We start from the raw sequence: 27,696 nt of genomic DNA on the forward strand, positions 1-27,696 counted from the left end.
CATACGTTTATTTCCAGTACATATTTACATGCCACGAATTTAAACGACAAGTTTGAACTAAAACCTATGTACCAAACAAGAAATACTTCGTATAAGACTACTTCATTTCATATTCATACACACAAACACGCACACATACATATGTATGATCATGCTATTCGTATACTCCTTGTTACATCATAAAAATAATTTTTCCGATATTTATGTCAGAGTCATATTCAAGCAATAAAAATTCACGAAAATAATTTTTCGCTTTATCCATGTATATCGCCAATTCAATTGATCAATCAATCGACTTTGACTCTACAACCCTTAGGATAAGATGAACCTTGGCCTGTTCTAAGGATGTATCTTAATAAACATTTGCAACAATAATTATTTTATATGCTGTGTTTATCAGCCATATGCACACCTAACCAATCTTAAACCTAGGCATCCAGAGAAGCGCTTTACATAGATTATGAATTAAAAATCTGTATGTAGAATGAGAATCAGAAATCGAATTAAAGATTTATTACAATTGTCAACCACTCTTTCTTAGATCTCCGCGGATCCCCTCATATAGAATCACATGACGTTCCATATTGATAATTATTTTCAGTCTTTCTGAGAATATAAAAGCTGATATTGTGTAAATAGGTACCCTAATGTATACAGCCGCTCCTATCTAATAATCCTTCAATATACTTTACCTTATACGTTATAGCACCTTATTGTTAACAATTGCGCAATTATTTAGGTATATTAAAATTTATATAAAATATATACAAAATAAACATATAATTAATAAACTAAATATTAAGGCTCAATTGAGATAAATCAATCAATCAAATAATGCCGATTAGAGCCAACACAGGATGTCAAAATCTCGCATTAGTGAACACAGAAACTACATCAACTGGAATACCAAACAGCGATCGGTTATTACGGAACATCGATTAGAGTATCTTCATGATTGGGACAACATACGCATCTTAGATGCGTATGTTGTCCCAAACTTCACATTGACATCTTGTGTTAGCTCTAATCGGCATTATTTGATTGTATTGATTTAAATTATTTATTGATTTGAATTATTTGATCATACCAATTTATGTCAAGATAAACATATATAAAAAATAATTTATCTCACGAAAAACATAAAAGCCAACACAGCACGTTATGGATACGGTACGTATTTGCTATCGAAAGCAGCGAGTGCGGTATATATTAAAGGATACGGAATTAAAGGACTATAACGTTGCCTTGAGATTTGCCATCAGAGAAAAGAACTCAAGCCAAAAGACTCGTTAGATAAGGTACTATGAAAAAGACGTCCATTCAATTTGTTGAATAAATTGGCGATCTAAGCCTGATCTCCGGTGATGATGTCATACGAAGGAAGGATCGAGTAAACGCATGCGTTAACACGTGAGCACCGTGTGGACCGCGACCAAGCGAAGAGGCAAAAAGGTGCTCGCAGTGTGTGAAAAACGGTTGTATAAGAACTGGTGTGACGGACAGATTGCAATTGTAATAATATATGAATTAACAACATACATTTGCGATCAAGAAAGATTTTTTCCTTCGAAAAAAAAAAAGAACGTCCGTTAATTTTACTCTTAAAAAAACAGTGGTACTCTCTTCGTATTCTCTTTTAATAAACTATAACTATAAGCTACTGATAAGAGAAACTACGTTTTTTCTGGACTTTCGTGATAATTGTGTATAATTATCGTGTAGAAAATGCATTGTAACTTTTGAGTAATTATGATAAGCTATTTATATCGTGTTCTTGGCAATCTTTATTGTCACAGTAAATATTTGAGTGAATACGCAAAGAGTCTGAGAAAAAAATGTTAATCCTAAAGTTCTATATTTGAGTTACAAAGTCTGTGATGTGATTAACGCATGACACATTAAACGATTCGATATGATCAAAGCAATGGATTCCCGCAATTATAACGGAAGACGCAAACACAATGTTACGTGAGTCGTGATTGTTATCGGATGATATGTCACTTAATGCTTGCATACAAATGTACAAATTGAATATTTTCTTTTTATCGAAATCAAGTCAAATATTATAAAATATATCTAATACTTTATATCACAAGGATTATTTATTGAACGTATAACAATACGTTATAAATTTTAATTTACTTGATAAAATTAAATTTTCATTTACAATTAACTTTAAACACAATCTTAAATAAATAAAAAACTAAAGTTTACAAACTTTAATTATTTCTTTAATAAAAATTTCATTTTTAAATATTTAAAAAAGAAAAAGAAATAGATAAGAATCTGAAAAAAATCGAATTTTTTAAAGATATGCTAAACTTTCACTTATACAAATTTCTTTACTTCAATAAAAATATATTTGATATGCACATATAAAAAATAAGAGCATAAAAAACCACAGCACAAGTTATAGTTTGTGATATTTAATTATTATTACATAATTAATAGAATTCTATTCTTATCCCATCCTAAATTTCATGAAAAAAACATCTCTGAATTAATTCACACGTTTCTAAGTAATGGTTATCCTTTAAAGTTTATATTTTCTACAATAAATAATAGAATTAAAACGTTGGAAAACAGAACTAATTTAGATCAAAATCGTAAAGAAATTAATAATGAATGTGACTCTAATGTTACTTCAAAAAAATTTTTCACGATACCATATTTAGGCAAAGTTTCGGAAAAATTTTAAAAACTTTCACATGTGTACGGTTTTAATATAGCTTATAAACCTATGAATAAATTGAATACATTTATTAAGACAGGAAAGGATTCTTTGCCTAAGGATGACCAATGCGGAGTAATTTATAAAATTAATTGCTTAAACTGTGAATCGTCTTATGTTGGCCAAACCAAAAGGAAATTAAAAACTCGGATTAAAGAACATAAGGCCGATATAAGAAAACCTTCTTCCGAAATTTCTGTGGTTTCACGTCACCGTATGAATGAGATGCATGAATTAGATTGGGATAATATAAGAATTTTAGATATAGAACAATCTTTAGCGAAAAGAAGAATTTCGGAAATGATACATATAAAAAGACAAACAAGTGGTATCAATAAGCAAAGTGACACGGAAGGTTTGCACTGAGGTTTATTTTCCTCTTCTAAAGAAGGATGTCTCTTTCCATTAATAAACAATTCTAGAACTTTCTAAAAATTTTTGACTCAGATATATAAATAGTGGATAGTAAAATATATGATAGGACAAATAACAACACATAATGTCACGACAAAATTCTAACTGTGTAAAAGAAATACTCGAGATTCATCGTTTGGTTTTTTTGTTGTAAAACAGGTAATGATTCCATTTCTTTATATTACGACTAGAAGATTTTAATATATACAATTTTATTTAGAATCTGGAAATTCTTGTTCTACACTTTTCTTGATATGACAATTGACGGTGTAACATTACTGTATGAAGCATCTTCACATATAAAAGAACATGTTTATTTAATTACAATTCTCGACTGTTGAATTTAATGTCAACTGGATGTAATTCTGCGTTGTAAGAATATTATTGAATTACTGAAGATGGCCAGATTGTGACCGAAACGTTTAATGTTTTAATTAATGTAATAATAATTAAATATCACAAACTATAACTTGTGCTGTGGTTTTTTATGCTCTTATTTTTTATATGTGTTAATATTAGAACCACGTTAGTTTCAAGATATATTTGATATGCATTATCATTATGACATAATTTCATACTACCTATCGCCTTTTCAGATTTCTTATCTTTGCTGCAATTCTCTTATTAGGACGTTTAAAAGAATAATTGATATAAATAACGATGGCCAGTCCTAATTTCAAAGAAGTAATTAATAAAAGAATTCCTATTTTTAAATGGCTACCGCAGTATAAACTGAAGGATGCATTAGGCGATCTTGTTGCGGGTCTCACCGTAGGATTAACTTTGATACCTCAAGTACATATATGTCTGTTTAATCGTCTGAAGTTATTCAGTGGTTATTCAATCGGTACTAAAAAAAAAACGTGATACTTGCGATTACAGGCAATAGCTTATGCAGGTTTAGCGGGTTTGGAGCCGCAATATGGGCTTTATAGTGCGTTCGCGGGAAGTTTCGTCTATATTTTTTTCGGCACATGTCGAGAAGTCAATATCGGTCCTACAGCACTCATATCTTTACTGACTTGGACATATGCGAGGTACGTTAAAGCTTCTGAAAATAATAAAATAACAGCAAGTAAGTTATTGGCCTCTTAAATTTCTGGATTTTTGCACGTAACAATTCTGCACTTAAGTATCAATTCTTGCTTTAGTCTAATTTAATTACATAATAAATTTTTCCACCTATTTATTGTTAGACAAATATATAGTTTTCAGATTTTAAACGTTGTTTGCAATTGCTATGATTTTTTTTTTTTATATAAAGTGTAAATTTTATAGCACTAGCTAGGAACAGTATACAAATTTTAGGATAATTGGCCGGAAGTTGTATTTAATCGACAAATCTTGCTTGTATTGAAGATGTTATGCGCATGATTGACATAACAATGTTCTCGCTTGAAGTTTCATCCGGTCGTGTGATGAAAGAGAGTGCTAATCAAATGAGATCACTTGAGTAGTAACGTAATTGAATTGTTAAAAGCACTTTTCATAAGCCGTGTCTCTTGAGAAAATGTCGTTTGCGTCAAGGCTGTATAATACAAAAGTGCACTTACATTCCAAGTTTGATGATTTTTTTTCAGTGGAATTCCCGAGTATGCGGCCTTGCTTTGCTTCCTGTCTGGATGCATCACGATATTACTTGGCATTTTACGCTTAGGATTCTTAGTCGAGTTCATATCGATACCGGTGGTATCCGGATTTACATCAGCTGCGAGCGTCATCATCGCTTGCAGTCAAATAAAAAATTTGCTAGGTTTGAATATTCACGGTGAAAGATTCGTCGAAATTTTAATGGAGTTAATACATAACGTGGCTGACACGAAAATACCGGATTTGATTTTATCATGCTGTTGTATTCTAATTTTACTGATCTTGAAGGTATACCGGTATAGAACTTATTTAAAGCGCAAGCACAGATTACGATCACAAGATGTATCGGTTTATTTTTTTCAGTATTTGAAAGATAAAAAAGTCGCTAGTACCACGCTAAAAAAAATCCTCTGGACGATTGGTACAGCTAGGAATGCTCTCGTGGTTGTCCTTTGCGCAGTTACGTCTTATATTTTTGAAATGAACGGTGGAGCACCGTATATCCTTACGGGTCACATCGATGCCGGTCTCCCAATTGTCAAACTACCTCCGTTTTCGAGAACGATTGGCAACCAAACTGAAAGTTTTATCGATATGACGAAGAATTTAAAGTTTGGCATCTTGATTGTGCCACTCATCTCTATCATTGGAAACGTCGCCATTGCAAAAGCTTTTTGTACAACATTTTTAATACATACATTACATATGTTATATAAAAATCATTTCATAAAAAACGCGATTTTATTTCTTTATTTAATTGATGAAGATAAAAGTCGAAAGAGTAGAAGTTTTAACCCGTTTGTAATCATACGAAATAAGACTCCTTCGCAAGACTTCTTTTCTTTCGTTTTTGTTACCTACCACGTGACATACGTCAGATGTGCAATCGTCTGTTCGCGCATTATTAACTCAATGTGAACACGAGTATATATAATATATGTATATGCACTCTGGTGATAACACTAGGAAAATTGCGCCTATATATGTATTATACGTTAATGATGCAAATGGGTTAATCGATTTTATATCATTTGACTTCATTGTCCTCGGATATGCTAAGTCGTGCGTAATATAATATATGTATTCTATCAAGTTATTTATATGTATAATTTTCTTGAGAATATTTCTCTCATTGTTTTTAAAGCACAAGGCATGCCTTTAGACGCCACGCAGGAAATGCTGACTCTCGGACTATGTAACGTGGTTGGTTCATTCTTTCAGTCAATGCCTGTTACAGGATCTTTCTCGAGAAGCGCAGTGAATAACGCTTCTGGTGTTAGAACACCTTTAGGTGGCTTCTACACGGGTGAATTTTACTGACATTAAATAACACTTACACATTCTTATTAACAATTAAACTCAAATAAATTAAGCATTATCATTATGGGAAGAATAACGCACAAATCTCTTTTTAAAAAAAAAAGGAAGAATATTAATGAAAATGATAAATAATTTCAGGTATTCTAGTCATACTTGCGCTAAGTTTGTTGATACCATATTTTTATTATATCCCAAAGGCGACACTGAGCGCTGTTATAATTAGCGCGGTGATATTTATGATAGACATTGATATGATAATTCCAATCTGGAAGTGCAATAGTGAGTGAATATATATTCAAAACAATTAATCTAGACTAGCATGCGTATCTAATAAAGATTTTCTAAAGAATTATGCTTGTTAGATTATATATATATATCGGTAGACTTAATTCAGCAGAACACGAGTTTAATTGCGGGCGCAGGTAATATTTGTTAAACTGTTGTCAATCTGTCACAATATTCTGTTCGAATCTATTGTTAAACTGTTGGAGGGAGGGGGGGGAGAGCATACTGCTAACATTTTGTTCATTGTGACAACTCATTGAATAAAAAATTTATACTAATGAAATTAGCACAAATAAAATATTATTTTTCTTTATAGAACGTGATTTAATACCGGCATTTATTACGTTTCTTGCCTGTTTATTTGTCGGAGTTGAGATGGGAATTTTGATAGGTACGATATTAGATCTGGCGATATTAATATATCTCAATGCGCGGCCAACGATAAATATTGAACATAGAAACGTAAGAAAATAAAACTGTGTCTCTGGATTTAGATATACTTATTAAGAAAAATTCTTTATGTTAAGAATTATAAAGGATTATAAAAATTTTCTCTCTGCAGATCTCAACAACAGACTACTTCTTAGTTCGTCCTACCGCTGGAATTTTATTCCCTGCAGTAGATTATTTGAGAATGTATCTAACGAAGAATTCCGGTATGAATGTCGTATTAGATTGTGAACACATCGACAAAATAGACTTCACTGCCGCACAGGTTTTGAAACAGTCATTTATAAAATACAATAATGAAAAAGACATTTTGAGAATATAATTTATAATTAATACAACGCAAAATTAAAAATTGGTCTATAAATACTCGTATATCTTACTCTTAAAATATTTATTAATTCATTGATGTGTTATTTTTAGGGTCTTAATATGACGATAAATGACTTCAGGAAAAACAACTGCCAATTAATAATGCTACGACCAAATCCTGATATTTTATCGAGTATACAATCGCTGTCTGACAAGCAAATCTTGACAGCAAGAAACGAAATCGATTTAATTGCAATTTTAGGAAAGCCTAAACGCGTGACACTGAATGACATGGTCATTTCTGACACGAATGCACGGGCCTCTACATGGCTGTGATATATATATTCATATATATTCATGTAATGTTAAATATATAAAATATAAATATACATACTCGTATATAAAACAAATTACGTAATTTAATTTGTACATACTATGTCACAATCAGTGTTAACTCAGTAAATGATATACTTATTGTAATTTGCTATACATAAATGTATACATTGACTAGTAAGTGTATACATTTAATACTAAAGTTAACACTTTGATTGTGACAATTTTATTCAATCAAGCATACATAATGAGACTTTTGTACGTTTAAGCTGATATATTTGTCTTTCTTCGTTACAAATGTTAATAATAAAGTTAAGAAGTGTAATAAATAAATGTTTGTTATTTTTGCTTCTTTTATCTGAATGTGTATATAAATATTTAATTAAATATTTTTATGACACATCCCTGTGTGCATTCATTTTCAGACTTTTCGTCGTGATAGACTATGAATTTAATGTGATAAAAAAAAACAAAAATTAGAGGTTTATTAAGGAATTATAAACAATGTAATATAAATTAAGCAATGTAGAAATATCAAAACATATTGTATTTATTTCATAAAACTAGTCCAGAAAAAATAAACTATATCATCTTTGTTAACAATACAGTTTAAACACAAAAGTAAGATAGAAAAATAAAGTAAAGCAGAATATATATTTTTCTGAAATATTTCATCTTAAAATTATAAGAAATCAAACATACGAAAAATCTTACATGCTAAATATTTGTTGAACATTTCTCGTAATTGATGTTTCGAACAATTTTTACATATCTAGCGATTCGTAACCCATCTGTGAAAACTTACGGATTTAAACAAAACTTTATATATTATTTAGTATATTTAAATGAGTCTTTAGATACAAGAAGAGCATCATTTTGGGTTTGATAATCACAATATGATATGAATCTAAACTTAATAATACACTTATAGTTTTCTTAACATCTGGCATAATGTATATTATAGGAATCTTCTATCTCAACATTATAACTGTTTGTTATATAAAAACATATTCTTTTAAGCATCAAAAATAGAAAAGGAGATGGTAAATTATGATTTGTAGTAGATCATAGTAAATGCATAGTAAATATAGAGTTACAATCTCATTGAACAATTGGAAAATTTTACTTGCTGATTCTCTTTCTAAGATTTATAAGAGGTAGAATATTTTAAATTGTAAAGTAAATTATTTTAAAATAAATTTTTTTTGCAGAATGTATATTTTAATGTATATTTTATACTATAGCTCAAACTCTTGGTCTAGATCTATTTTTATGTTTTTTTAGTTTTATATGTACCACGGCCAATACTAACAGGATATGTATATTCATTCGGTAAATCTTGATAAGTTGTATTTCTGCGAAAACTGCCATTATACCTTGGTAAAGAGGGTGGCGGGCGATAGCCTGAATTTGATCTCATCTTGAACTCTGGTTTAAATACTCGTGTCGCAAATTGATCACTTTGATTTGAAAGATTTACATTGCTCGTTACAAATTCTTTCGGAGATATTATTGGAGGAGTGTCTTCTGATGCATTATCATCACAAATAAAATCTTGTACCTGACCTTTCGGATTTTTCATATAATTTGTCATGTTTTGCTTATAATATTTCTGATTTGGACAATATGATGTGTTGCATTGATTTATGGCAGGCATGTAATTCATACCTTGTTGTGATTTTGAATACGAAACTGATGCTACATGTTGAGGAACATCACAAACTGTTCGACAATTGTCTTGATGTTTCTTGTAATAATAATTGGATTTCATCGGAACATTATCAACAGAGTTTCTTGTTTGTACAGCGCACGTATTTGTATCATGATATGTATCTCTAGCATAATTATTCATTTGCATATAAGGATTATGTTTATGTTGCTGATCAAGTACAGAGCTGTTAAAATTATTTGATTGATTATGATGAGGAAACGTATAATTCGTACATGGAGAATTATACACAACGGGCACTGAATACTGTAATTGTGAATTCCATGTTTGCATATATGGGGATGCATAAATTACTGGATGCGATACATAATCCATTGTATTATTAAAATCCTCAGGACCAAAAGCTGCAGAATTGTAAATGTGCATCATTGTAGGTTGCGTCGCAACGTATGGATGTTCAATGTGATAACTGTCTTGTATCGAGGAATTCCATCTAGACTGGTTAGTCTGACATGACGACACAGAATGGCCAGAAAAATCAGAAGTCATAACAGGTCTCTGCTGTACGTTCGGTCCATATCTATACAATACATTTGAATTTTCTCTATTCATCGTGGTTTCGAGCGTAGATGTACCGGTGATCCTGTCATCATTTGATATTTGTGTTTTGCTATAGGGTGCGTTGAAAGTATTTGGAATCTGCGACCTCATCGCATCATTAACTGAAAAATGTTGATCATAAAATTTGCTATTATTTGGTTCCCATGACGACTGTCCTCTTAAATTTCCTGTTTGAGTAAAAGTTTGTTGTGTATTAAAATGCATATTTTGAATAGAGTGTTGTAAACTCATAATTGCTGCGCCTTTCTGCATAGCGTTGTCAGGAGATTGATTCCAAGTAATTTGACTGTTTTCTAATTGATTTACATCATTTACGCGTTGCATATTTTCTAGCTTTGATGAATACTGATGTATCGCATTGGTTTGTGAGTCTGTAGCACATTTATCAGAAGCTAAATTAGACGAATGCTTAAGTGGTTTGATATCTTCTTTATTCGTTTCTCTATGTTGCTGGCCAACATCAACTTTAGAGATATTCATTTTTTCACAATACTGTTCTGATATTGTAGTTTGTTCTTGATCCTTGTTTCTTATATTCATATTTTCTTTACTTTGTATTAAGTGTGTCTCCACTTTTACAGATTTTGTATCATTTTTATCGTTGGACAATGTATCTACTTCATGTACATTTGTTGATTTTACATTTGGCGGTTGAATTATTTCTTCGTTCTGCGTTGTGCAACTTTCCAAATTGTTTGTGTCAAGTTTTTCAGTTCCTGTATTTGATTTTGTAAATACGTTAGTAGGTGTAAGCTCTTTCTTCATAACTTTATGTTCGGCACTGTCATTACGATTCCTATTAAATTTTGGATTATTATATGCATATGATGAATTTCTTCCATACATTGGAGCTTGTCCTGTTTTCGGGATATTTTGCACTGGCTTGGAGAATGTTGAATTTTTATATTGCGTAACAAATGTATTTTTTCTAAAATCATTGCGATTTGTTTTTTGATCGCTTTGAAAATTTTGTTCATTAACAATCTTTTCATTCTTTCTTTCGGATTCATTTAATGGTGAATTGAGATTTCCTGATACATATGTTGATTTCTCAATTTTATTTTTATCATCAGAAAAGTTAGACATAGATACATTCTTTTTAAAAGACTCTTGGCCTCTTAATTTTGATGGAAATTGTTTTGTTTGCTTTGGTAAAGTTTTATCTTTGTTTAAATTTTTACTTTGACATACTACATCAGTTGTCTCAAAATCTGTTTTCACTGAGTTTGACTTTTTTATCTCCTTTTCTGTTCCATTTCTTGAAACATTGCGTTGCTTTACAAATTCTTGTTTCCTTATGCATGCATTATTTTTTGCTTTATGCTTATTATTAAAGTGATCCCTTCCATTTTTATCAGTAGTACTCAGCAACTTTGATGAATTAGAAATTGCTTTCTTAGAATCGCTATTACTAGGATTATGTGTGGAAGGTTTTTCATTGTCTTTAATTAAATTTGTATTACTTCCAGTCTTAACACTTGTTTTTGTAATATTATTTTTTACATGTCCATCTAAAAATGGAATAAATAGTTTTTATACATATATACATACATACATACATACGCACACGTATATATGTGTGTGTGTGTGTGTGTGTGTGTGTGTGTGTGTGTGTGCGCGTGTGTGTGTATGTGTGTGTGTGTGCATACATGTATATACATGTATAATACAACTAGATACTATATTACAATATAATTGTAATGTACATAAATATATATTTCGCATATAAATTTACCTTTATCATTTGTTTCTGTTAAAGCTTTACTGCTTTCTACATCAGCTATTTTGCAAGTTGAATTTTGTTCATCATTTACTTTTGACATACAAAGTGTTACTGATTTGGAATCGTTATTATTACCATCAGAATGTTTTATTAATTTCAGCTCTTTTGTGTCTTCATTAATTTTTTGTGACTCGGAAAGATTTGTACATATTGTGTCCCTAATTTATTGTAAATATAAAATATAATAAATATATAAAATATAAGTATAAAATATAATAAATAAAATACAAAAAAGATATTAAAATAACATATTGATAATAACTATAATAAGTTACATTTTTTTATACTTACTGTATAATATCTTTGGTATTATTCTCCGATGTATTTGACTGATCTTTATGCTCCTTGTTTATACAAAATTCAGCCTCCAGCTTTGCTGTTACAATACTTTCCACAATACTTAACATATCTTCTTCATTCTTTTGATCAATCAGGTTATCAACATTTGAAAATAAATTGGCTGTATCTATATCTTTGTTCCAAATATTCTCATCCTTTTCTGGCATTGTATCATTAAATAAATCTGTTTTAAGCATATCGTTTATTGAAGAATATTTATCAGGTTCTTTGACCGCATGTATTTTGAAAGTTTCGGCCATTTCTGAAACTTTATCTTCTATCTTCTTTTCTTCATCTTGATCTTGTATTTGCTTATAGACAACAGCTTTTATCTTGTCGCTGTAATAAAAAATCAATGTAAAAATAATTTTAAAGCACAATATAAATACAATGTTACAAAATGTACCTTTAATCCATCTCCTTATATATCAGCTAGTAAAAATTTAGATAAAAATACGTATGTATATTAATATAAATTATAGAAAATGTACATAGACTATTTCAGAGTTATAGATGGTATGTTAAAAGTTTAGTGTGATAAATACAGAGAAAATTTTATTTATTAACATTTCTTAAGCCTAATTTGTATTAACTCAAATGCTCCAATGCCATACTCCAATATTTATAGCTAAAAAAAAGTAACATTCTGAAATATCCTGCATATACATAATAGATGTATATAAATATGTTATACAGTATATAATTTATATAATGCATAAAACAAAAGTTACTTTTTCTATTATATTGTACAAGATTGTCATTTATTAACAATATTGCAATCGGAATAGATGCTAACAAGAGAAGATTAACATAAAAAACCAAATTATTGATAATTTGATTGAAAATAAAACATCAAAAAATCTTATGGAAAGACAAAACTATATGTTAATACACAACACAAAAATATGTTCTAAAACAAAGAAAAAAGGGTTAAAACATACGGATTTGCTGAATAAGATGTATTTTTCAGCCATTGCATATTATGTAGCTTGCTGAGTGTTGCTTTCCGCTCTATGTCGGAAGTCTTTTCTAAATTTTCAACAGCGTAATCCATTATACCTATCACAAATATATTCATAAGACTAATAAAAATATTACGCAATGCTTAAACTTAAATTTATATTTTTTTAAATGCCTTTACATCCTTTACAAATTGTGCTTAAAAAATATTGTAGTAGTTATATTTAGGTTATATAAAGATAATAATAATAATAATAATGAAGCAAAAGCTGTTAATTATTTCAGTCTATATTATTTTCAATCGCAGCTTTCAATTGTTCATTCATATTTCTCATAATTTAGTTTGTTTAAAATAGTTTCTAGAAAACTTAACCATATAAAAAGTAACCCAGAATTTTATATAGTATTAAAGAAACAAATTCTATTAATGGCATTTATCAGCATCTATGATTTAGGATAGATAATGAATAAGAAAAAAATAAGTTCAGCTAAAGAATACACAAAATACTGTTAGTAAGATAGCAAGGCAAGGAGAATAAAGACAAGAGATCCGAATAATATTAAACCAGTCACCTCTTCCGAGGAATGAAAACAAACAAATTCTGAAAACTTTCTGCCAAGCCCTTATAACTGACCTACTTTTTACACAGATTCTCGTATAATCGGTTCCCCTAATGTTGTTTCCCTAACGTAAACATAAACAGGTAATATCATCGTTCCACACGGACATAGGCTATCCGATATTTGCAAATTTCGAAAACGATAAAATTTACGTTACACAATGCGAATCGATGTGCCGAGGACACGAAATTGTAAACCAAAGTGATTACAACGCGAGAATAATCTCTCTCACCTTGCCAGCTTGCAATATTCACCGAGGCGATTGAGATGATCCAACGTCGAATTACACAGCGCCCAGTAGAACCGGAAAGAATGTTGCCCCTGCCCTGATACAGATACAGACGATACGGACGCCATAAACAGAATTGCCGTAAGAAAATTTCAAAAATTCCTCTGTTAGTTACCTCATTACTTACCAAGTGCGCTGATTGGCTGCCGAAGAGGGGAGTCTTCTTTTCATAGAGTTTTTCATCGGTAAGTAAAGTCTACTGCACACAATGAGATTTTTTTTTCGTTCTAGATCGCATGCGTAAATTACTAGAAATTCTGCCTGCTGTGTGGTGTAATTCTCTGCGGATAAATAATAACTGAATGTGATTGGTTGAATCTGGTTGTAGCCAAAAGCAAGAACCAATCACGTTCGATGTTGCTGCTGTGAATGTTATTAGTACAGACTGCCCTGTGCTAGTTGCTTTTCATTTTTCGTAGTTGGCAACGCGACTTTGTCGTTGACAATCTGTGGACGCCGTCGTGTCGTCGACGCTGCCGTGACAAATGCCGGTTGAGATAATTGCCGATGTGTTCGTAACTAATTTGGCAGTATGGTTTTTCTTAACAGAATTTTGTAAGATTTTTATGTACACAATTTTATTACATCACGAATACACGTGAAACGTAAATGTTCTGTGCTCCGAACCTCGAATGTGTGACAGATTTCAACGAAATTCATCCAGACCAGATTTCCGTAAGTTTCTAGAGGTTAAGAGGTCTATTCTGTAACTCTTGTAACGACTGTAACTACAGTTACATTAATTGAGAATTGCAAAATAAGCCCCTTAATATAATAAATTACAGACTTTATCGGAATATCATCAATGAACGATTAAGTGATTGTATCGCTATTTTTTAATTATTTATTTTATTTGTTTAATTTATCTTATCTGTTTTATCTATTTTCGATTAGAAATAGAAAATGCTTTATTTTTAAAATATTATGTAAAATGTGTAGAAATATTATATAAATTTATGTTAAGAATTAAAAAAACAAAGAACATAAAAAACCACAGCACAGGTTGTCGGTTGTGATGATTAAAACTTTATTCAATAATGAATTATTCAAGCGTTAATCAATACCCATATCAATAAATAAGCGATTAAACGTTTCGGCCACAATCTGGCCATCTTCAGTAATTAAACATCCTTTCAAAACGCAAAAATTTTTTACATTCAGTCAAAATAAGTACATCTGTCGTATGTTAAAATAGATTAAAAGTGTTCTTATTAGTATGACGATGATCGTGCGGCAATATTACAACACCAGCTTGTATGACAGGATAAAAAAAATTTTTGCGTTTTGAAAGTTTAATCGCTTATTTATTGATATGGGTATTGATTAACGCTTGAATAATTCATTATTGAATAAAGTTTTAATCATCACAACCGACAACCTGTGCTGTGGTTTTTTATGTTCTTTGTTTTTTTAATTTTTAAAATTATAATCACTTTTATTTTAGACATTATGTTAAGAATATTTAACTTAACTGATTTTAATTTTTGCTAAGAAACAAAAGTACATATCATGACACAAATATTTCAGTAAAATAGTTTGGAGAAACAAGATTCTCAATTATACTGTTGATATGATACACAGGTACTTGAAAATTATTGGAACTAATGGCTGTTACTTTCTATCAATTGAAAATGAAAATGGAACACTACTCTACAAAAGAAATTTGTTGTTGTCATTAATGTATGGTGCAGAAAAAGTATATATTTATAAACTTGCAGAAATGCACATCGAAAAATTGAAAATTTAATTAATTGACTCAGTGATATTGTTCAGAAAATCATGGTCTTGATAGCCATTTCTATATGAAAGAAATTTTTCGAAATTAAAGTATCCCTCCATTATATAAATTCAGATTATCACTTTGAAAATATATCAATCATTTAATCAGACAAATTGTTGATTTTTTAAATAATACTTATTGTTACATATGTATATTTTGCACCATATACTAATGAAAATGATGAGTTTTTTTTTCTATAGTTTGGTGCTTAATTTATTTCAGTCTTATACTTATTAAACAACTTGTTCAAACAAAATAATAGCTATTTAGTTTCAACAAACCTCTTGATGGTCACATTGTGTATTGTCTTTTGTTCATGATTAACTGCCCTATTTTTAAAATATTATGTAAAACGTGTAGGAATATTATATAAATTTATGTTGAATATTTATCTTAACTGATTTTAATTTTTGCTAAGAAACAAAAGTACAAATATGATACAAATGATATCAACATGATACAAATATTTCAATAAAATAATATAATAGTTTGGAGAAACAAATGACTCAATATTGTACTGTTGATATGACACATATTAATGTGGTTGATATATTTGATATATATAATGTTTATATATACATATATATATTATACATATATATATCAGTATTGTACTATTATACTATATTATATCAATATATATGTATAATATAATATTATATATTAGATATAACATAGAATTAGTACATGAATAAAATGATACGAATAATCAAGACCTCAATATCTTTAATAAAATCCATCCAAGAGTTTTATATAATAAAAAGGCATTTACTGTTTAATTAAAATTCATAAATATTGAAAGAATATAGTATCACATGAATGCTTTAAATTTCACAATGTCAAACTGTTCTCTATTATGTATATTGTTAATGGAAACATATTTTATGCCTACAACAAATTATACTTTTATTAAATAATTATAGGAAAATACAGATTTAAAATAAAAAAAATTTTTTTTTCAACACAAAGTAAAATAACAAATAATAAGTACATTTACTTATCTACTTTTACTTATCTACATTTACTTATCTAATTTAATTCTTACAATTAACTTTTTTTTATATCTTATGCATTTTTCACAGGTGTGTATAATTCTTTACACTGCAAATTATTATAGATTAGTATATTTTTCAAATAGTATATGTTCAAAAGTATACTTTTCTAACTTTTTTTTTTCAAAATTTTAAATTTCGTAAAGGAGTAGAAATGATACTTGTTAGAATTATTGTACAAGAGGAAAATATCGTTAATAAAAGTATTATTTGAGACAATGAGTAGTTGGCACAAAGTCTTTTCTGTTCGTTAATATTGGAGATCAAGGGTTAATCTTGAAGCAATTGATAATATTTTTGGTATGCAAAATTGAACACGTGCCCTTTAAATTATTGAACTAAATGTTTGGATAATTGTGTTGTATGTAACGCTTCAAATTGAGTCGATTGCGACTATTGAAATATTGTATGATAAATAGCTGGCACGTGACTTAAACAAGGCCTTAATCGCTTCAATGCATGAGAGGATGAATGGCGCGCAATACTACGATTAGATTACATGTATCGTCAGAGGATACTGTTTATTTTTTATATTAATATTCTTTATAATATTAAAAAACGACTACTGTAAAGGAAATATATTTGTATATTCTAGAAGATTTAATATATAGGCAGGTCAAGGTTGTATTCGCTTTCGAATAGACTGATGCTGTTTGGAGAACCTTTTCCCATTAAGACAATCTGGTGAATAATTCAATGGGCTTCTCACGGATAAACAATGTTTTACGGAGAATATTACGAGACGAGACTTCTACATATACACGATGCTCGAATGCTTCATAATAGGTTTTGGTCTTTAATCAGGAAGTGAAATTTAATTCAGGTAAAATAATAAATAATATTACGCCTGTGTACATGTATATGTGTGCGTGTGAAAATGAATGAGATTTATACACATTGCATAATCACAACCGATGTAGAAACGTTGAAGGCTAATACTTGTGTTCATTAACCGGCGTAATCTACATAAGTTTTTTGTTATCTGGAAAGTATCACATACAGTTTGATAGTCAGTGGTTAATCCGGTCAGCCTTGAAACTTTTTAAACTCTTATAGAAGGAAAGCCACCTGAGTTCCTAATTTGTAACTTTTATCTATGTTTTTTTATCGGACAATTTTATATCACAATAAATATCTTAAAATAAAATAAATAAATAAAATAAATGATAATTGGCTTATTTTATAGAAAATTATAACAAATTAAATCAAAGTTAATGCAAATTTATAAAAGTAAACATAGTATCAAATTTAATCGTTCTTGCAGTAGCGTATTATATTTCTTATCCCTAATTCTTCATAACAATGTAATACTATACGCAGAAAAAAATGGTTGAATTAACTGGAATTCTGATGGAAAATGAACGATCCAGAATTTTTGTTAAATCTACTAGATTTCTAATTAAATCAACTAAATGTTGATTATTTTAACTAGAATTTTAATAAATTTAAAATCTTGTAAATTTAATTAAAATTCTGGATCGTTCATTTTTGATCAGAATTGTAGTTAATTTAGCCAAATATTTTTTTCTGTCTATGGTTTTGTAAGTTAACTTTTCAATATAAATTAAAAAATTTATATTAATTATATATTATTATGTTATTCCATACATTGCTGTAATGTTCCATGTATATTATATTCAAAAATTTAATGAAAGCAAGGACTCCACAAATTAAAAATAATAAAAAATAATAAAGATTGTGGAAGTTAACAATGCGATTATCTTATATTTATTAAATTTATTCCCTAAATCTTGATGTGATTTCGATGAATTATATAGCTGCGCTCATCGAAATCATATCAAGATTTATAAAATAAATTTAATAAATATTAAGATAATCGCACTGTTAACTGCATTGACTCCCACAACCTTTATTACTTTTTATTATATTTTATTATATATTATTTTAATATTCTATGTATATTATTTCTTATTTTTTCTTTTATTGTTATATAAAAATTTTTTGACTTAATATATAATTTATTTTTTTATTATAATACTATATGTAAAAATATTATTTGAATCAATTATTTTTTCAGATTTTTCTGTACAATTTAATGTCAATAATTCTTTCTTTTTTTAAATGAAATATTCTTATTTTTTTCATCAAATTATTTTTATTGAATTGAGAATTAAATTTTATGTTCAATTTTTAAATACATTATTTTATTGCATCTTATAATATTTACAAATAATTTTCATAAAAGTTTATTAATACTTTCATAAATAAGTAAATGATAAAAAATGACTTTCAATGCATATGCACATAAAATAACGTATTAAATGCATGCGGTATTATTATTATATAATATTAAATCGCGAATGTGTTAGTATATTGAATCTTTACTTGAAAGAATAAACAAAAACTTGAAGAATAGTGTAGCCTAATTTTAATAAATAGTATGTAATTTTTTTGCTAAGTGCGTAAAATAAAAAAATTTTACAATTTCTTTGCGAGATGTTATTAGATTAGTATTAAAGATGTATATAGATTAGTATTAAAAAATTTGAATTACAAACGGAATTTGCTATTGAAAATTTCCAATTTTTTATATGCATTCCAATTTTATATTGTTTTAATGAAACTTTATGACTAAAAATATTAAAATGACGCTGAAATTTTTAAAATTTTTTAAATGGATCTTAATGAATTCTGTAACATGCATATAACCGTATTGATTAACATATTTTTCGTGATTCCTATATAAAAAGTGCGAAGGTTAACAGCGACTTTTCCCCGACCAATGTAAGTTCGGTTCGTTATCCGGGTATATAAGGAGCATGACGGAACATACGCACTTTCAGTCTACAGTCCGCTGGAAATTTGTAAGCGCGAGAGAGCTTTGAGGTACATTTACCGGGATAGTAAATTTTAGTACATAAAGTGTAGCTTCTATGAATTAGAGTGACTTCTCGGAGAAAAAAAAACATACGCATGTTCGGCGAAACCCGTTTCTCTCCCAGTGAAAGTATTCACCTTTGTACCCATATCGCTCTCCATCCACGATCGTTTATTGTTGCGATTGCGGTTCCATGTTTTTCGTCTATGGTAACTTTAATATATCTTTATCAAGTGCACGTACGAGATATAACATAATTGTTCGAGAGTTATATTTATGATAAATTATATTGATGTATGTGTGTGTGTGCGTGTGTGTGTGTGTGTGTGTGTGTGTGTGTGTGTGTGTGTGTGTGTGTGTGTATGTGCTTCCGTGAATATTTAAGTACATGTAATATCACATATATGGTCCTGATAAAACATCATTGATTTATTCAGAACAATCAGGAAAAATTAATCGCTATGTTTATGTATGTTTACATAGCATAATTTTGAGATTTTAAATATTAATTACATAAGAAATAAAACAATTTTTTAATTTTTAGATAAATTAATTTAATAAAATGTAAATTGCAAGATTTTTCTTTAATTTTATAATTTTATTTCTAATCGGTGGTTATCTATTCGTTATACATTTTTATGCGTAGTCATTATAAATAAAAGCGTTTGTTATAGATATTCCTATTATAGATAAAAGGCTTTTATCTATTAAATAAAAATGTATTATATTTATCTTTTTGGAAAATAGAACGCTAATGGTGCTATTTTTAGCTTTGCATCAGAACATTCTTACTATAATATAGAATATTTTTTGAAAATATTTTTAAAAATACATTTAAAATGTTTAAATATATATTTAAATTTGTAAACATCTTTTAAATAGTGAAATAGTTAATAATAAATACATTTTTCTTTTATAATTAATTATTGAATTTTTAAATCATTTAAAATAGCATAGCTATAATATTTTAACTTTACATAAATACGTATCGATTATGTACGAGTATAAATATTCGGAAGAAACGGGAAACATTTATTTACATTATTCGAAACATGGAATCATCTATATGTTTCCATTAATATAAATTATACAAACGATTTTAAATTAAAAATATTTTCTATGCAACATCTCTGCAATCAAAGATTCCCGTCTTTATCTATTCGTCCTGTATATTTATTTACATTATTAATTATTAAAAATTTATTTGTTCATTGTTTTGTCCATGAAGCTGGTTTGATTCAGGATGGCTACTGAAGCTGATCGCAGGAAGAAAAGAACCTATATCGATCGGCTACACAAATTAGCCTCGAGACGCGTGCCGATCTTAGCATGGTTACCGAAATATAACTCGGAAAAATTCCTTAGCGATATTATAGCCGGTATAACAGTTGGTCTTACTGTTATGCCACAGGGACTTGCATATGCAACATTAGCTGGTTTGGAACCACAAGTATGTAAGATAAACATATTTTTCTTACCAATGTTTTTCTTACCTCCTCTTTTATGCAGAGCTTATTATTAATATCCTATTTGTTTACAGTATGGTCTTTACTCGGCATTTATGGGTGCAATAGTTTACGTGCTATTTGGCTCCTGTAAAGATATTACAATTGGTCCTACCGCACTTATGGCATTAATGACTCACGACTATGTGCAAGGGAAAAATGCTGATTTCGCCATACTTCTCGCATTCTTATCTGGTTGCCTGCAATTACTAATGGCATGCTTACGCTTAGGTATGCTGACTCAAACGAATAAGAAAAAGCTTTATTTTAAGTGAACATCGGATATGCGATAGAAAATAAAATTTCAAGTGAAAAAAGTATTTTCATTCAGAAATGCGCAAGGTAAGACTTACGCAAGGTACGCAGGCTATGCGCAAAAGGTTACTGGAAATTTTAAGATTTCCAAGTAAATTCAAGACTATTTTGTATTAGTTTTGCACACTTCCCTTGTTGTTGCATAATTTGATTGATATCTCGAATGATATAGGTGTTATTTGTTTGCGTTCAATATAAACAACAATTTTGTAGGTGTACTTGTAGATTTTATCTCGATACCAGTCACTGTGGGCTTTACTTCAGCAACGTCCGTCATAATCGTTGCTTCGCAATTGAAAGGATTGTTAGGTTTAAAAATTTCGTCTCAAGGATTTGTGGATACTTTAATTAAAGTTTTTCAAAATATTGGTAACACGAGTTTCTGGGATACTGGAATGAGTATCTCTTGCATCGCAATTCTATTGTTGTTTAGGGTAATTAATGAATCTTTATATAAATCTTTGTTCAACATTTGTATTATATCTGGCATATTCTTTTTATAAAAGTCTCATACAATTTACAGAAAATGAAGGATGTTAAATTACATGTCATTAGTAAGAAGTCAGTGAATTATCAACGTATAATTGCAAAAGCGGTATGGCTGATCTCTACGGCGCGGAACGCCATTGTTGTTATCACTTGCTCGGTTATTGCTTACAAATATGATTCGTCCGAATCTGGATCTCCGTTTATTCTAACGGGTCCAGTGAGATCTGGTCTTCCACCATTCGGCCTGCCACCTTTTTCCACAAAAGTAAATAATGAAACTCTTACCTTCACGCAAATGTGTTCCGAATTGGGTACTTCTATAATATTAGTACCAATAATAGCTGTGCTCGGTAATGTAGCCATAGCTAAGGCCTTTATGAATGAAGGTAAAGTTGATGCTTCCCAAGAACTTTTGACACTCGGAATCTGTAACGTTCTTGGGTCCTGCGCAAGTTCTATGCCAGTTACAGGATCGTTCAGTAGATCAGCAGTAAATCATGCGAGTGGTGTGAAGACGCCAATGGGTGGATTATATACTGGGATTTTGATTTTACTGGCCCTTAGGCTACTCACGCCATATTTCTATTTCATTCCAAAAGGTAGCAAAGCATTTTAATGGTAGCACGCAACATGCAAAAAAAAAAGCCAATTTGGCGTAATTATTATCCTCTTTTTCAGCTTCATTATCGGCCGTGATCATTTGCGCGGTAATATACATGATAGAGTACGAGGTTGTGAAACTGATGTGGAAATCGAGCAAAAAGGATCTCATACCGATGTTTGTTACTTTTTTGTTTTGTCTCATCATTGGTGTAGAATATGGTATTTTATCGGGGGTCGCTATAAATTTGATGTTCCTATTGTATCCTTCCGCAAGACCTACAGTTCACGTCGACAAATATACGGTAGTAGCAAAAAACTGAATTCAATAAAGGAATCCTTTCTCTTTTTCTTTTTTCACTACTCTAAGTCGTTAGTTATAGAACTAAATGAATAAGTTCAATACTCATTGGATCATTCTTTTCCAAAATATACGATTTTACTGCTCACGCATCAAAATATTGCTAATAATATTTTGATAAAATTAATCCTACATTTGTTATAGACTGATTGTGGCGCAGAATACTTACTGGTTACTCCAGGAAATAGTTTATATTTCCCAGCTGTCGATTTTATAAAGAAATCGGTCGGTAATGCTGGTATAAAGCAAGGATCTAGTCAAATACCGGTTGTTGTTGATTGCAGATACATTTTAGGGGCAGATTTTACAGCTGCTAAGGTAACATTTTTGTGGAAAATTGAATATAATTTAATAAATAACATTCATTTCACATTAGATTTTGAAAACGTTACAGGTTACGTTAGATTTTTGTCATCTGTTTAAGCTACTTTGATATAATAATTATTCAATATATAAATAAAAATCTCAGATTATGTTATTTATGTATGTATTATGATTTTCCATCTTATCCGATACAATGAGATATACTTTGTTCTTTGATTATAAAATTGGCTGTTATAATATTGACATGAAAATCAAATACACACGCACACACACACGATAGCGAATGTGTGTTAAAACAATTATTAAATTAGAAATAGTGTCACATTTAAATATTGCTTTTTTCGAATTTAGGGTATGAAAACATTGATCAATGAATTTAGTAGTCGCAAACAGGGATTGTATTTTTACAATCCAAGATCGGATGTGGTTACTGTTTTGAAAGGTGCCTGTGGCGATGAATTCCAATACGTTTCGACTCAGGAAGAGCTCTCTTATCTGTTATCGACTGTTCAAGGTAATTGAATTATTTAATATAATCGTAGTATGAAAACAATAATATTAAGATAATTATTTGAAAAAGATGATATATTATTGATTATTTTGGTTTATAAATGCAGAATGTCTGATAATAGACATACATCTCTTATGAATCCTCTCGCTTTTAATTTTATATCAAGGTTGATAGTGAAGGTGATGGAGTTCTTGATCTCATGTTTATTTTTAAATTTTTGATTCATTGAGATTATATAATATATAAAAAGTATATCTACATTTTTGTATTTTTTAAAATTTGGTTATATCATAAGTTCATGATTTAAAAATTTTTTAAATGTTATATCTTAAAGGTCAAAAATATCTTTTTAAATCGTATTAAAATTTTCTTTTTATGTACAATCTCAATGAATAAAAAATAATATTCATTTCAACATGATTGGAGTGACTCAGGATTTTATCATGTATTATACAATATATATTAAAATCAGAATAATTGATCATGAGTTTTATAAATATTTATAATTTATATATAAGTATTATAATTTGGAGAATGTTTTATTTTTATATCTAAGAAAAAATTGATATATTGTCTTATTTCCAGACAAATCTTCGCAACAACTTCTTGAGCAAACACATGACAAATTACATGCATCGTTAACATCAAATAATTCGGAGATGATTCACAGAAATGCGCGTGGTTCCTGCCATGAACTTAGTGAGGTGACAAGTACACTTTTACACGCAACTGCAAGTTGAAATTGAATTTCATTTTTATATTAATAAAAAACAAAGTTTATTAAACAATATGTTACATATGATTTTTATTTAAATGATATTAAGCACACAAAACAATAAATTAAAAGCGACATAGAAATAAAGAATGAAGGCTTTATTCTTACTTTTTATTTTACAAAATAATTTTATATAATTTAGAAGCTATAAATAATTCTGCTGCTTGATCTAAACATTATTTTTCTGATGTATATATAATTATTCAATCTCATCTTTATATATATATATATATATACATGTAATACATAGAAATGTACGAAGTACAGTTTTAGTTGGCACTTGCACTACTATTGCATATATAATCGTTAACAAAGAATTGTATCACACAATGTAGTGAAGGCACACAAGAGTCCATCACCAGAAGAATTATTTGTTGTTATGAAAAAAACGTGTATTCGTTGTAAAACGTGTATATTCGATGTAAATGTAATTATTACAAATGTAGCATCATAATAATACTCAAAAATATTGCACTAAATCATTTCTCATTGTCTAGTCGATTTCTATTTAATAAGAAATACCGTATTCATGTATCAATTAATGAAATGATTCGTTCGTACTATTTCTCTTTTGTGCTTTCTCATACATTTATGGAAATTACAAATTCTCAAATTCACATATCTTCTCATTTTATTATTGGGCGGTATAATAAAATTATATTTTTTCGCATAAATTCAACGTGGAATCTAAAGCAAAAATGAAATAATCGGTTCTTCTGCATCAATTTTCAATGTGATATTTATAATATCTTAATATTTGGAATGTTTCCATACCATTCATTAGAGTTTCGTACAAAATTTATACTTAAGACACGTTCAGTAAAGACCGGAGACAATGTCCGTTACTTTTCCACGTTTCCCAATCAGCGAAGATGTTGTATTTCTTCGACTAATTAGATTTTCTTTAATTGGCTGATTTCCCGAATATTTGCCCGCGTTGAAACGATTTTTTCCAAGACCAAATGTATCGTATGTTCGTCCAGCAAAAATTCCTGATTCGTTCGGTCTGCTAGTGAACTTATTATTGATTTTATCTTTTTGGCAAAAGGAATTGTGTCTTATGCCATTTTTTGATAATATTATCGGTGAATCTTCCGATGAGTTAGTTTCGCCCTTATTTCTCGCATAATTTAACTCATTATGATAATTCCATTCGCGAGTTCTCTGTTCCTCGTAGAATTCGTCGCTTTTTAATTGCTTATTGTTAACATGATACAGTTCATCATTCTTCATTTCTCTATTTCTAGAAACGAAATTATCTCGCTTTCCTTGTTGATCAAATTCTGAAGAATTACCACAAAAATCATCAGATTTGATTACTCTCGATCTTATCGGCTGCTTCTCGTTGCGGGATTTGGTCGCTTTTGTCTGACGTTTGTTCCCGTTCCATTGATTTTGCTCTTGTGTAATAACAATGTCGACCATCGAGTCTAGACCTTCATCAATCCTGTCTAGAGATTTCGTTATCAAACTGGGAGACTTTGGTGCGTCGATTGATCGCGGTCGTCTCGTGACAACAGGCTTCAAATTAAAATCCGTGAAGTAAAAAAGACCGCTGTCGCTTTCCCCTTTTGATGAGCATTGATCTCTCTTTGATACTACGTGATGAGAGATGTGATGAAAAGATTCCGATCTACGCATTTTAAATCTAGAAGAATCAGTCAACAGCGACACCTGCTCGTGTTTACCAAGATTCTCAAAGTCGTTTGATCTCTCATAATTCTGTAGGCTTCGATGCTCATCGAAAGAATTTAAGCTTTCAAATTTTCTGATACGACACTCCACTCTACTCCCCGACCGTCTCGATTGTGGACTGGACACATTCGACTCGAAGTAATCATGACTAGCGGAGCGACGTAAATATTTCCTCTTTTCTATCTCGCTTCTATATTTAGAATTATGCCGATGAATCATCCGTTGATCAGCCGATCGTCCGGAGGACGTCTCAAATCCCTTGGGAATAGATTCGAATTGTCTATAAACGTCGATTTGTTTATTAATTGGTCTGACATCCGTAATAATATTTGCTTTCGAAGCATCGTAATTTCGCAAAGTTTTTCTATCATTTATATCATTATCTTCGAAATGATGCAAATCATCGAGACTCTTTCTAAATTTAACATCGATACAATTCGAGCCTATCAATATAGTATCGCTTTTAGTTTGTTTCTGCAAGTGATTCTCATTAATAATTCTCATCTGTCCGTCATAGATTTGATGTTTGCTGTTATACTTGAGTTTGGAAGCGCTTAGCAATGAATCGCTGCCGTCACCGAGAGTTTCTTCCTCGACTTCCTCATCGTGGGAGTTGTACATCTCTGCATGATCAGCGAAGTCACAATGCCTAGCGGACATGATGGCTGATAAGCACGGTGGTGCCCTTCGTGGCGGTTGTGGATGTAGAATAGCCGGTACTATCGCCTCTTCCACATCAGGTCCCTTTACAATGATCTTAACACTGCCTTCCATCGATGACTTTGATGTTTTGCGCAGCCCAAGACTCAATTTCTTCGTGCCATCCGAATCAGTACTATAATCTTGATCATTGCCGAAATAAGTCACTTGCTCACTTTTTATCTGATTTTGAAATGCGTTAGAGCCTGTATTCGATTTTAGTATCTTCAAATCCGTATATTGGTCTCTCTTGGGTATTTTGTCGTACATATAACTCTCAGAGTTATTCAACGAGACCTTGGAATTCGATCGGTATAATTTATTTTTATCCGATTCTTGCTTATTACGGACAGTTTCTTGATTGTTATTAGCACGATGATTCAGTTCTTGAGTTTTGTCGCTGAATTCTTCCTCAGCGTCTTTCACTATGATCCTCAGCTCCTCGATCACGTCATCTATCGTTGTTTCCTGATCGTTGCTTTGCACAGGTGAGGTTTTCTGCCGATTGATTCTTGCTTGATGCTTCGTATCTTCAGGACTGCTGGATCTCTCCGAAGAGCTGATACCTTCATCCTCCGCGTTCGAAGATACTTTCGGGCTTTTAGCAGCAATAAGAATCACCGGGGTGGATTTATCTCGTTCTTCCAAATTGCAGTCATTTCGTTTCTCTAATTGCATCTGCAAAAGCGACACCTTTTTGCTGAGTACTCTGCAAGTTTCTTCCGCACGCGTCACTCTGCGCTGCAGAGCGTCCACGTCGACACAGTTGTGAGTCCATCTCTGAACTTCCTTGTGCAGTAAATCAGTTAAAGCGTCCTCTTCGCGTCCGTCAAATTCCCTAAGCCATTCCTGAAGTACCTGCGGCTCTAAACCAGCTTCGCAGGCCTCAGCCTAAAAGAAAGCGAAATATTTGTATCTTGATATGGAAATAATGGAGACAAATGTAAGACTATATCCGATATATCGAACAAAGACTTTAAATGTAAATAATAAGACTCAAATAAGAATTTTCAGCTTAATACAAGATGACAGTTATT

At 30.2% G+C, this 27,696-nt stretch overlaps 4 protein-coding genes across 15 annotated transcripts in view; 2 read left to right on the forward strand and 2 right to left on the reverse strand.

Moving 5' to 3' along the window:
• Positions 1-1,444: 1,444 nt before the first annotated feature.
• LOC105149314 (sodium-independent sulfate anion transporter) lies at positions 1,445-7,765 on the forward strand. Of its 2 annotated transcripts, none has more exons than XM_011061641.2 (10): positions 1,445-1,968; positions 3,742-3,940; positions 4,028-4,182; positions 4,726-5,023; positions 5,099-5,411; positions 5,880-6,041; positions 6,194-6,334; positions 6,657-6,802; positions 6,903-7,055; positions 7,211-7,765. In XM_011061641.2, the coding sequence occupies exons 2-10, from the start codon at positions 3,806-3,808 to the stop codon at positions 7,433-7,435; spliced, it is 1,728 nt and encodes a 575-aa protein (XP_011059943.1). In that variant the 5' UTR covers positions 1,445-1,968; positions 3,742-3,805; the 3' UTR covers positions 7,436-7,765. The 2 variants fall into 2 exon arrangements, with proteins under 2 accessions (XP_011059943.1, XP_087268875.1); XM_087412749.1 differs by having other exon boundaries at positions 1,445-1,615.
• Positions 7,766-7,958: 193 nt separating this feature from the next.
• Positions 7,959-13,892, reverse strand: LOC105149313 (uncharacterized). Its single transcript, XM_011061637.2, has 6 exons — positions 13,830-13,892; positions 13,658-13,751; positions 12,786-12,903; positions 11,797-12,183; positions 11,458-11,663; positions 7,959-11,233 (listed from the first exon to the last, which is right to left on the reverse strand). Exons 3-6 carry the CDS (start codon positions 12,896-12,898, stop codon positions 8,703-8,705), a joined length of 3,237 nt encoding a protein of 1,078 aa, XP_011059939.1. The 5' UTR covers positions 12,899-12,903; positions 13,658-13,751; positions 13,830-13,892; the 3' UTR covers positions 7,959-8,702.
• A 249-nt stretch (positions 13,893-14,141) lies between these two features.
• Positions 14,142-24,278, forward strand: LOC105149312 (sodium-independent sulfate anion transporter). Of its 5 annotated transcripts, none has more exons than XM_011061631.2 (10): positions 14,142-14,389; positions 17,142-17,369; positions 20,614-20,835; positions 20,926-21,121; positions 21,419-21,639; positions 21,729-22,293; positions 22,373-22,599; positions 22,800-22,973; positions 23,331-23,493; positions 24,076-24,278. In XM_011061631.2, exons 3-10 carry the CDS (start codon positions 20,629-20,631, stop codon positions 24,228-24,230), a joined length of 1,908 nt encoding a protein of 635 aa, XP_011059933.1. In that variant the 5' UTR covers positions 14,142-14,389; positions 17,142-17,369; positions 20,614-20,628; the 3' UTR covers positions 24,231-24,278. The 5 variants fall into 5 exon arrangements, with proteins under 5 accessions (XP_011059933.1, XP_011059935.1, XP_011059936.1 ...); XM_011061633.2 differs by having other exon boundaries at positions 17,158-17,369; XM_011061634.2 differs by having other exon boundaries at positions 17,189-17,369.
• mwh (multiple wing hairs) overlaps positions 24,238-27,696 on the reverse strand; it is a 50,703-nt gene continuing 47,244 nt past the window's right edge. For 6 of the 7 annotated variants that reach the window (XM_087412741.1, XM_087412744.1, XM_087412743.1 and 3 more), the window contains one exon: positions 24,238-27,550. In XM_087412741.1, coding sequence (XP_087268867.1) covers positions 25,082-27,550 — 2,469 coding nt within the window. In that variant the 3' untranslated portion in view covers positions 24,238-25,081. The remainder of the gene's footprint in view (positions 27,551-27,696) is intronic. The other variant, XM_011061630.2, reaches the window with a different exon arrangement.

This window comes from Acromyrmex echinatior, chromosome 13 (genome assembly GCF_024713525.1).
Source record: "Acromyrmex echinatior isolate Ae372 chromosome 13, ASM2471352v2, whole genome shotgun sequence".
Lineage (NCBI taxonomy): Eukaryota > Metazoa > Arthropoda > Insecta > Hymenoptera > Formicidae > Acromyrmex > Acromyrmex echinatior.

Coding starts and splice junctions, on each gene's coding strand:
- LOC105149312 (XM_011061631.2), top strand. CDS start 20,629: ATGGCTACTGAAGCTGATCGCAGGAAGAAAAGAACCTATATCGATCGG. Junction 21,122..21,418: donor AATGGCATGCTTACGCTTAG/GTATGCTGACTC, acceptor ACAATTTTGTAG/GTGTACTTGTAGATTTTATC. Junction 23,494..24,075: donor TCTGTTATCGACTGTTCAAG/GTAATTGAATTA, acceptor TCTTATTTCCAG/ACAAATCTTCGCAACAACTT.
- LOC105149313 (XM_011061637.2), bottom strand. CDS start 12,898: ATGGATTACGCTGTTGAAAATTTAGAAAAGACTTCCGACATAGAGCGG. Junction 12,184..12,785: donor ACATCTTATTCAGCAAATCC/GTATGTTTTAAC, acceptor TTTTTATTACAG/CGACAAGATAAAAGCTGTTG. Junction 11,234..11,457: donor AACAGAAACAAATGATAAAG/GTAAATTTATAT, acceptor TTCCATTTTTAG/ATGGACATGTAAAAAATAAT.
- LOC105149314 (XM_011061641.2), top strand. CDS start 3,806: ATGGCCAGTCCTAATTTCAAAGAAGTAATTAATAAAAGAATTCCTATT. Junction 6,042..6,193: donor TTTAGGTGGCTTCTACACGG/GTGAATTTTACT, acceptor AAATAATTTCAG/GTATTCTAGTCATACTTGCG. Junction 6,335..6,656: donor TCCAATCTGGAAGTGCAATA/GTGAGTGAATAT, acceptor TTTTCTTTATAG/AACGTGATTTAATACCGGCA.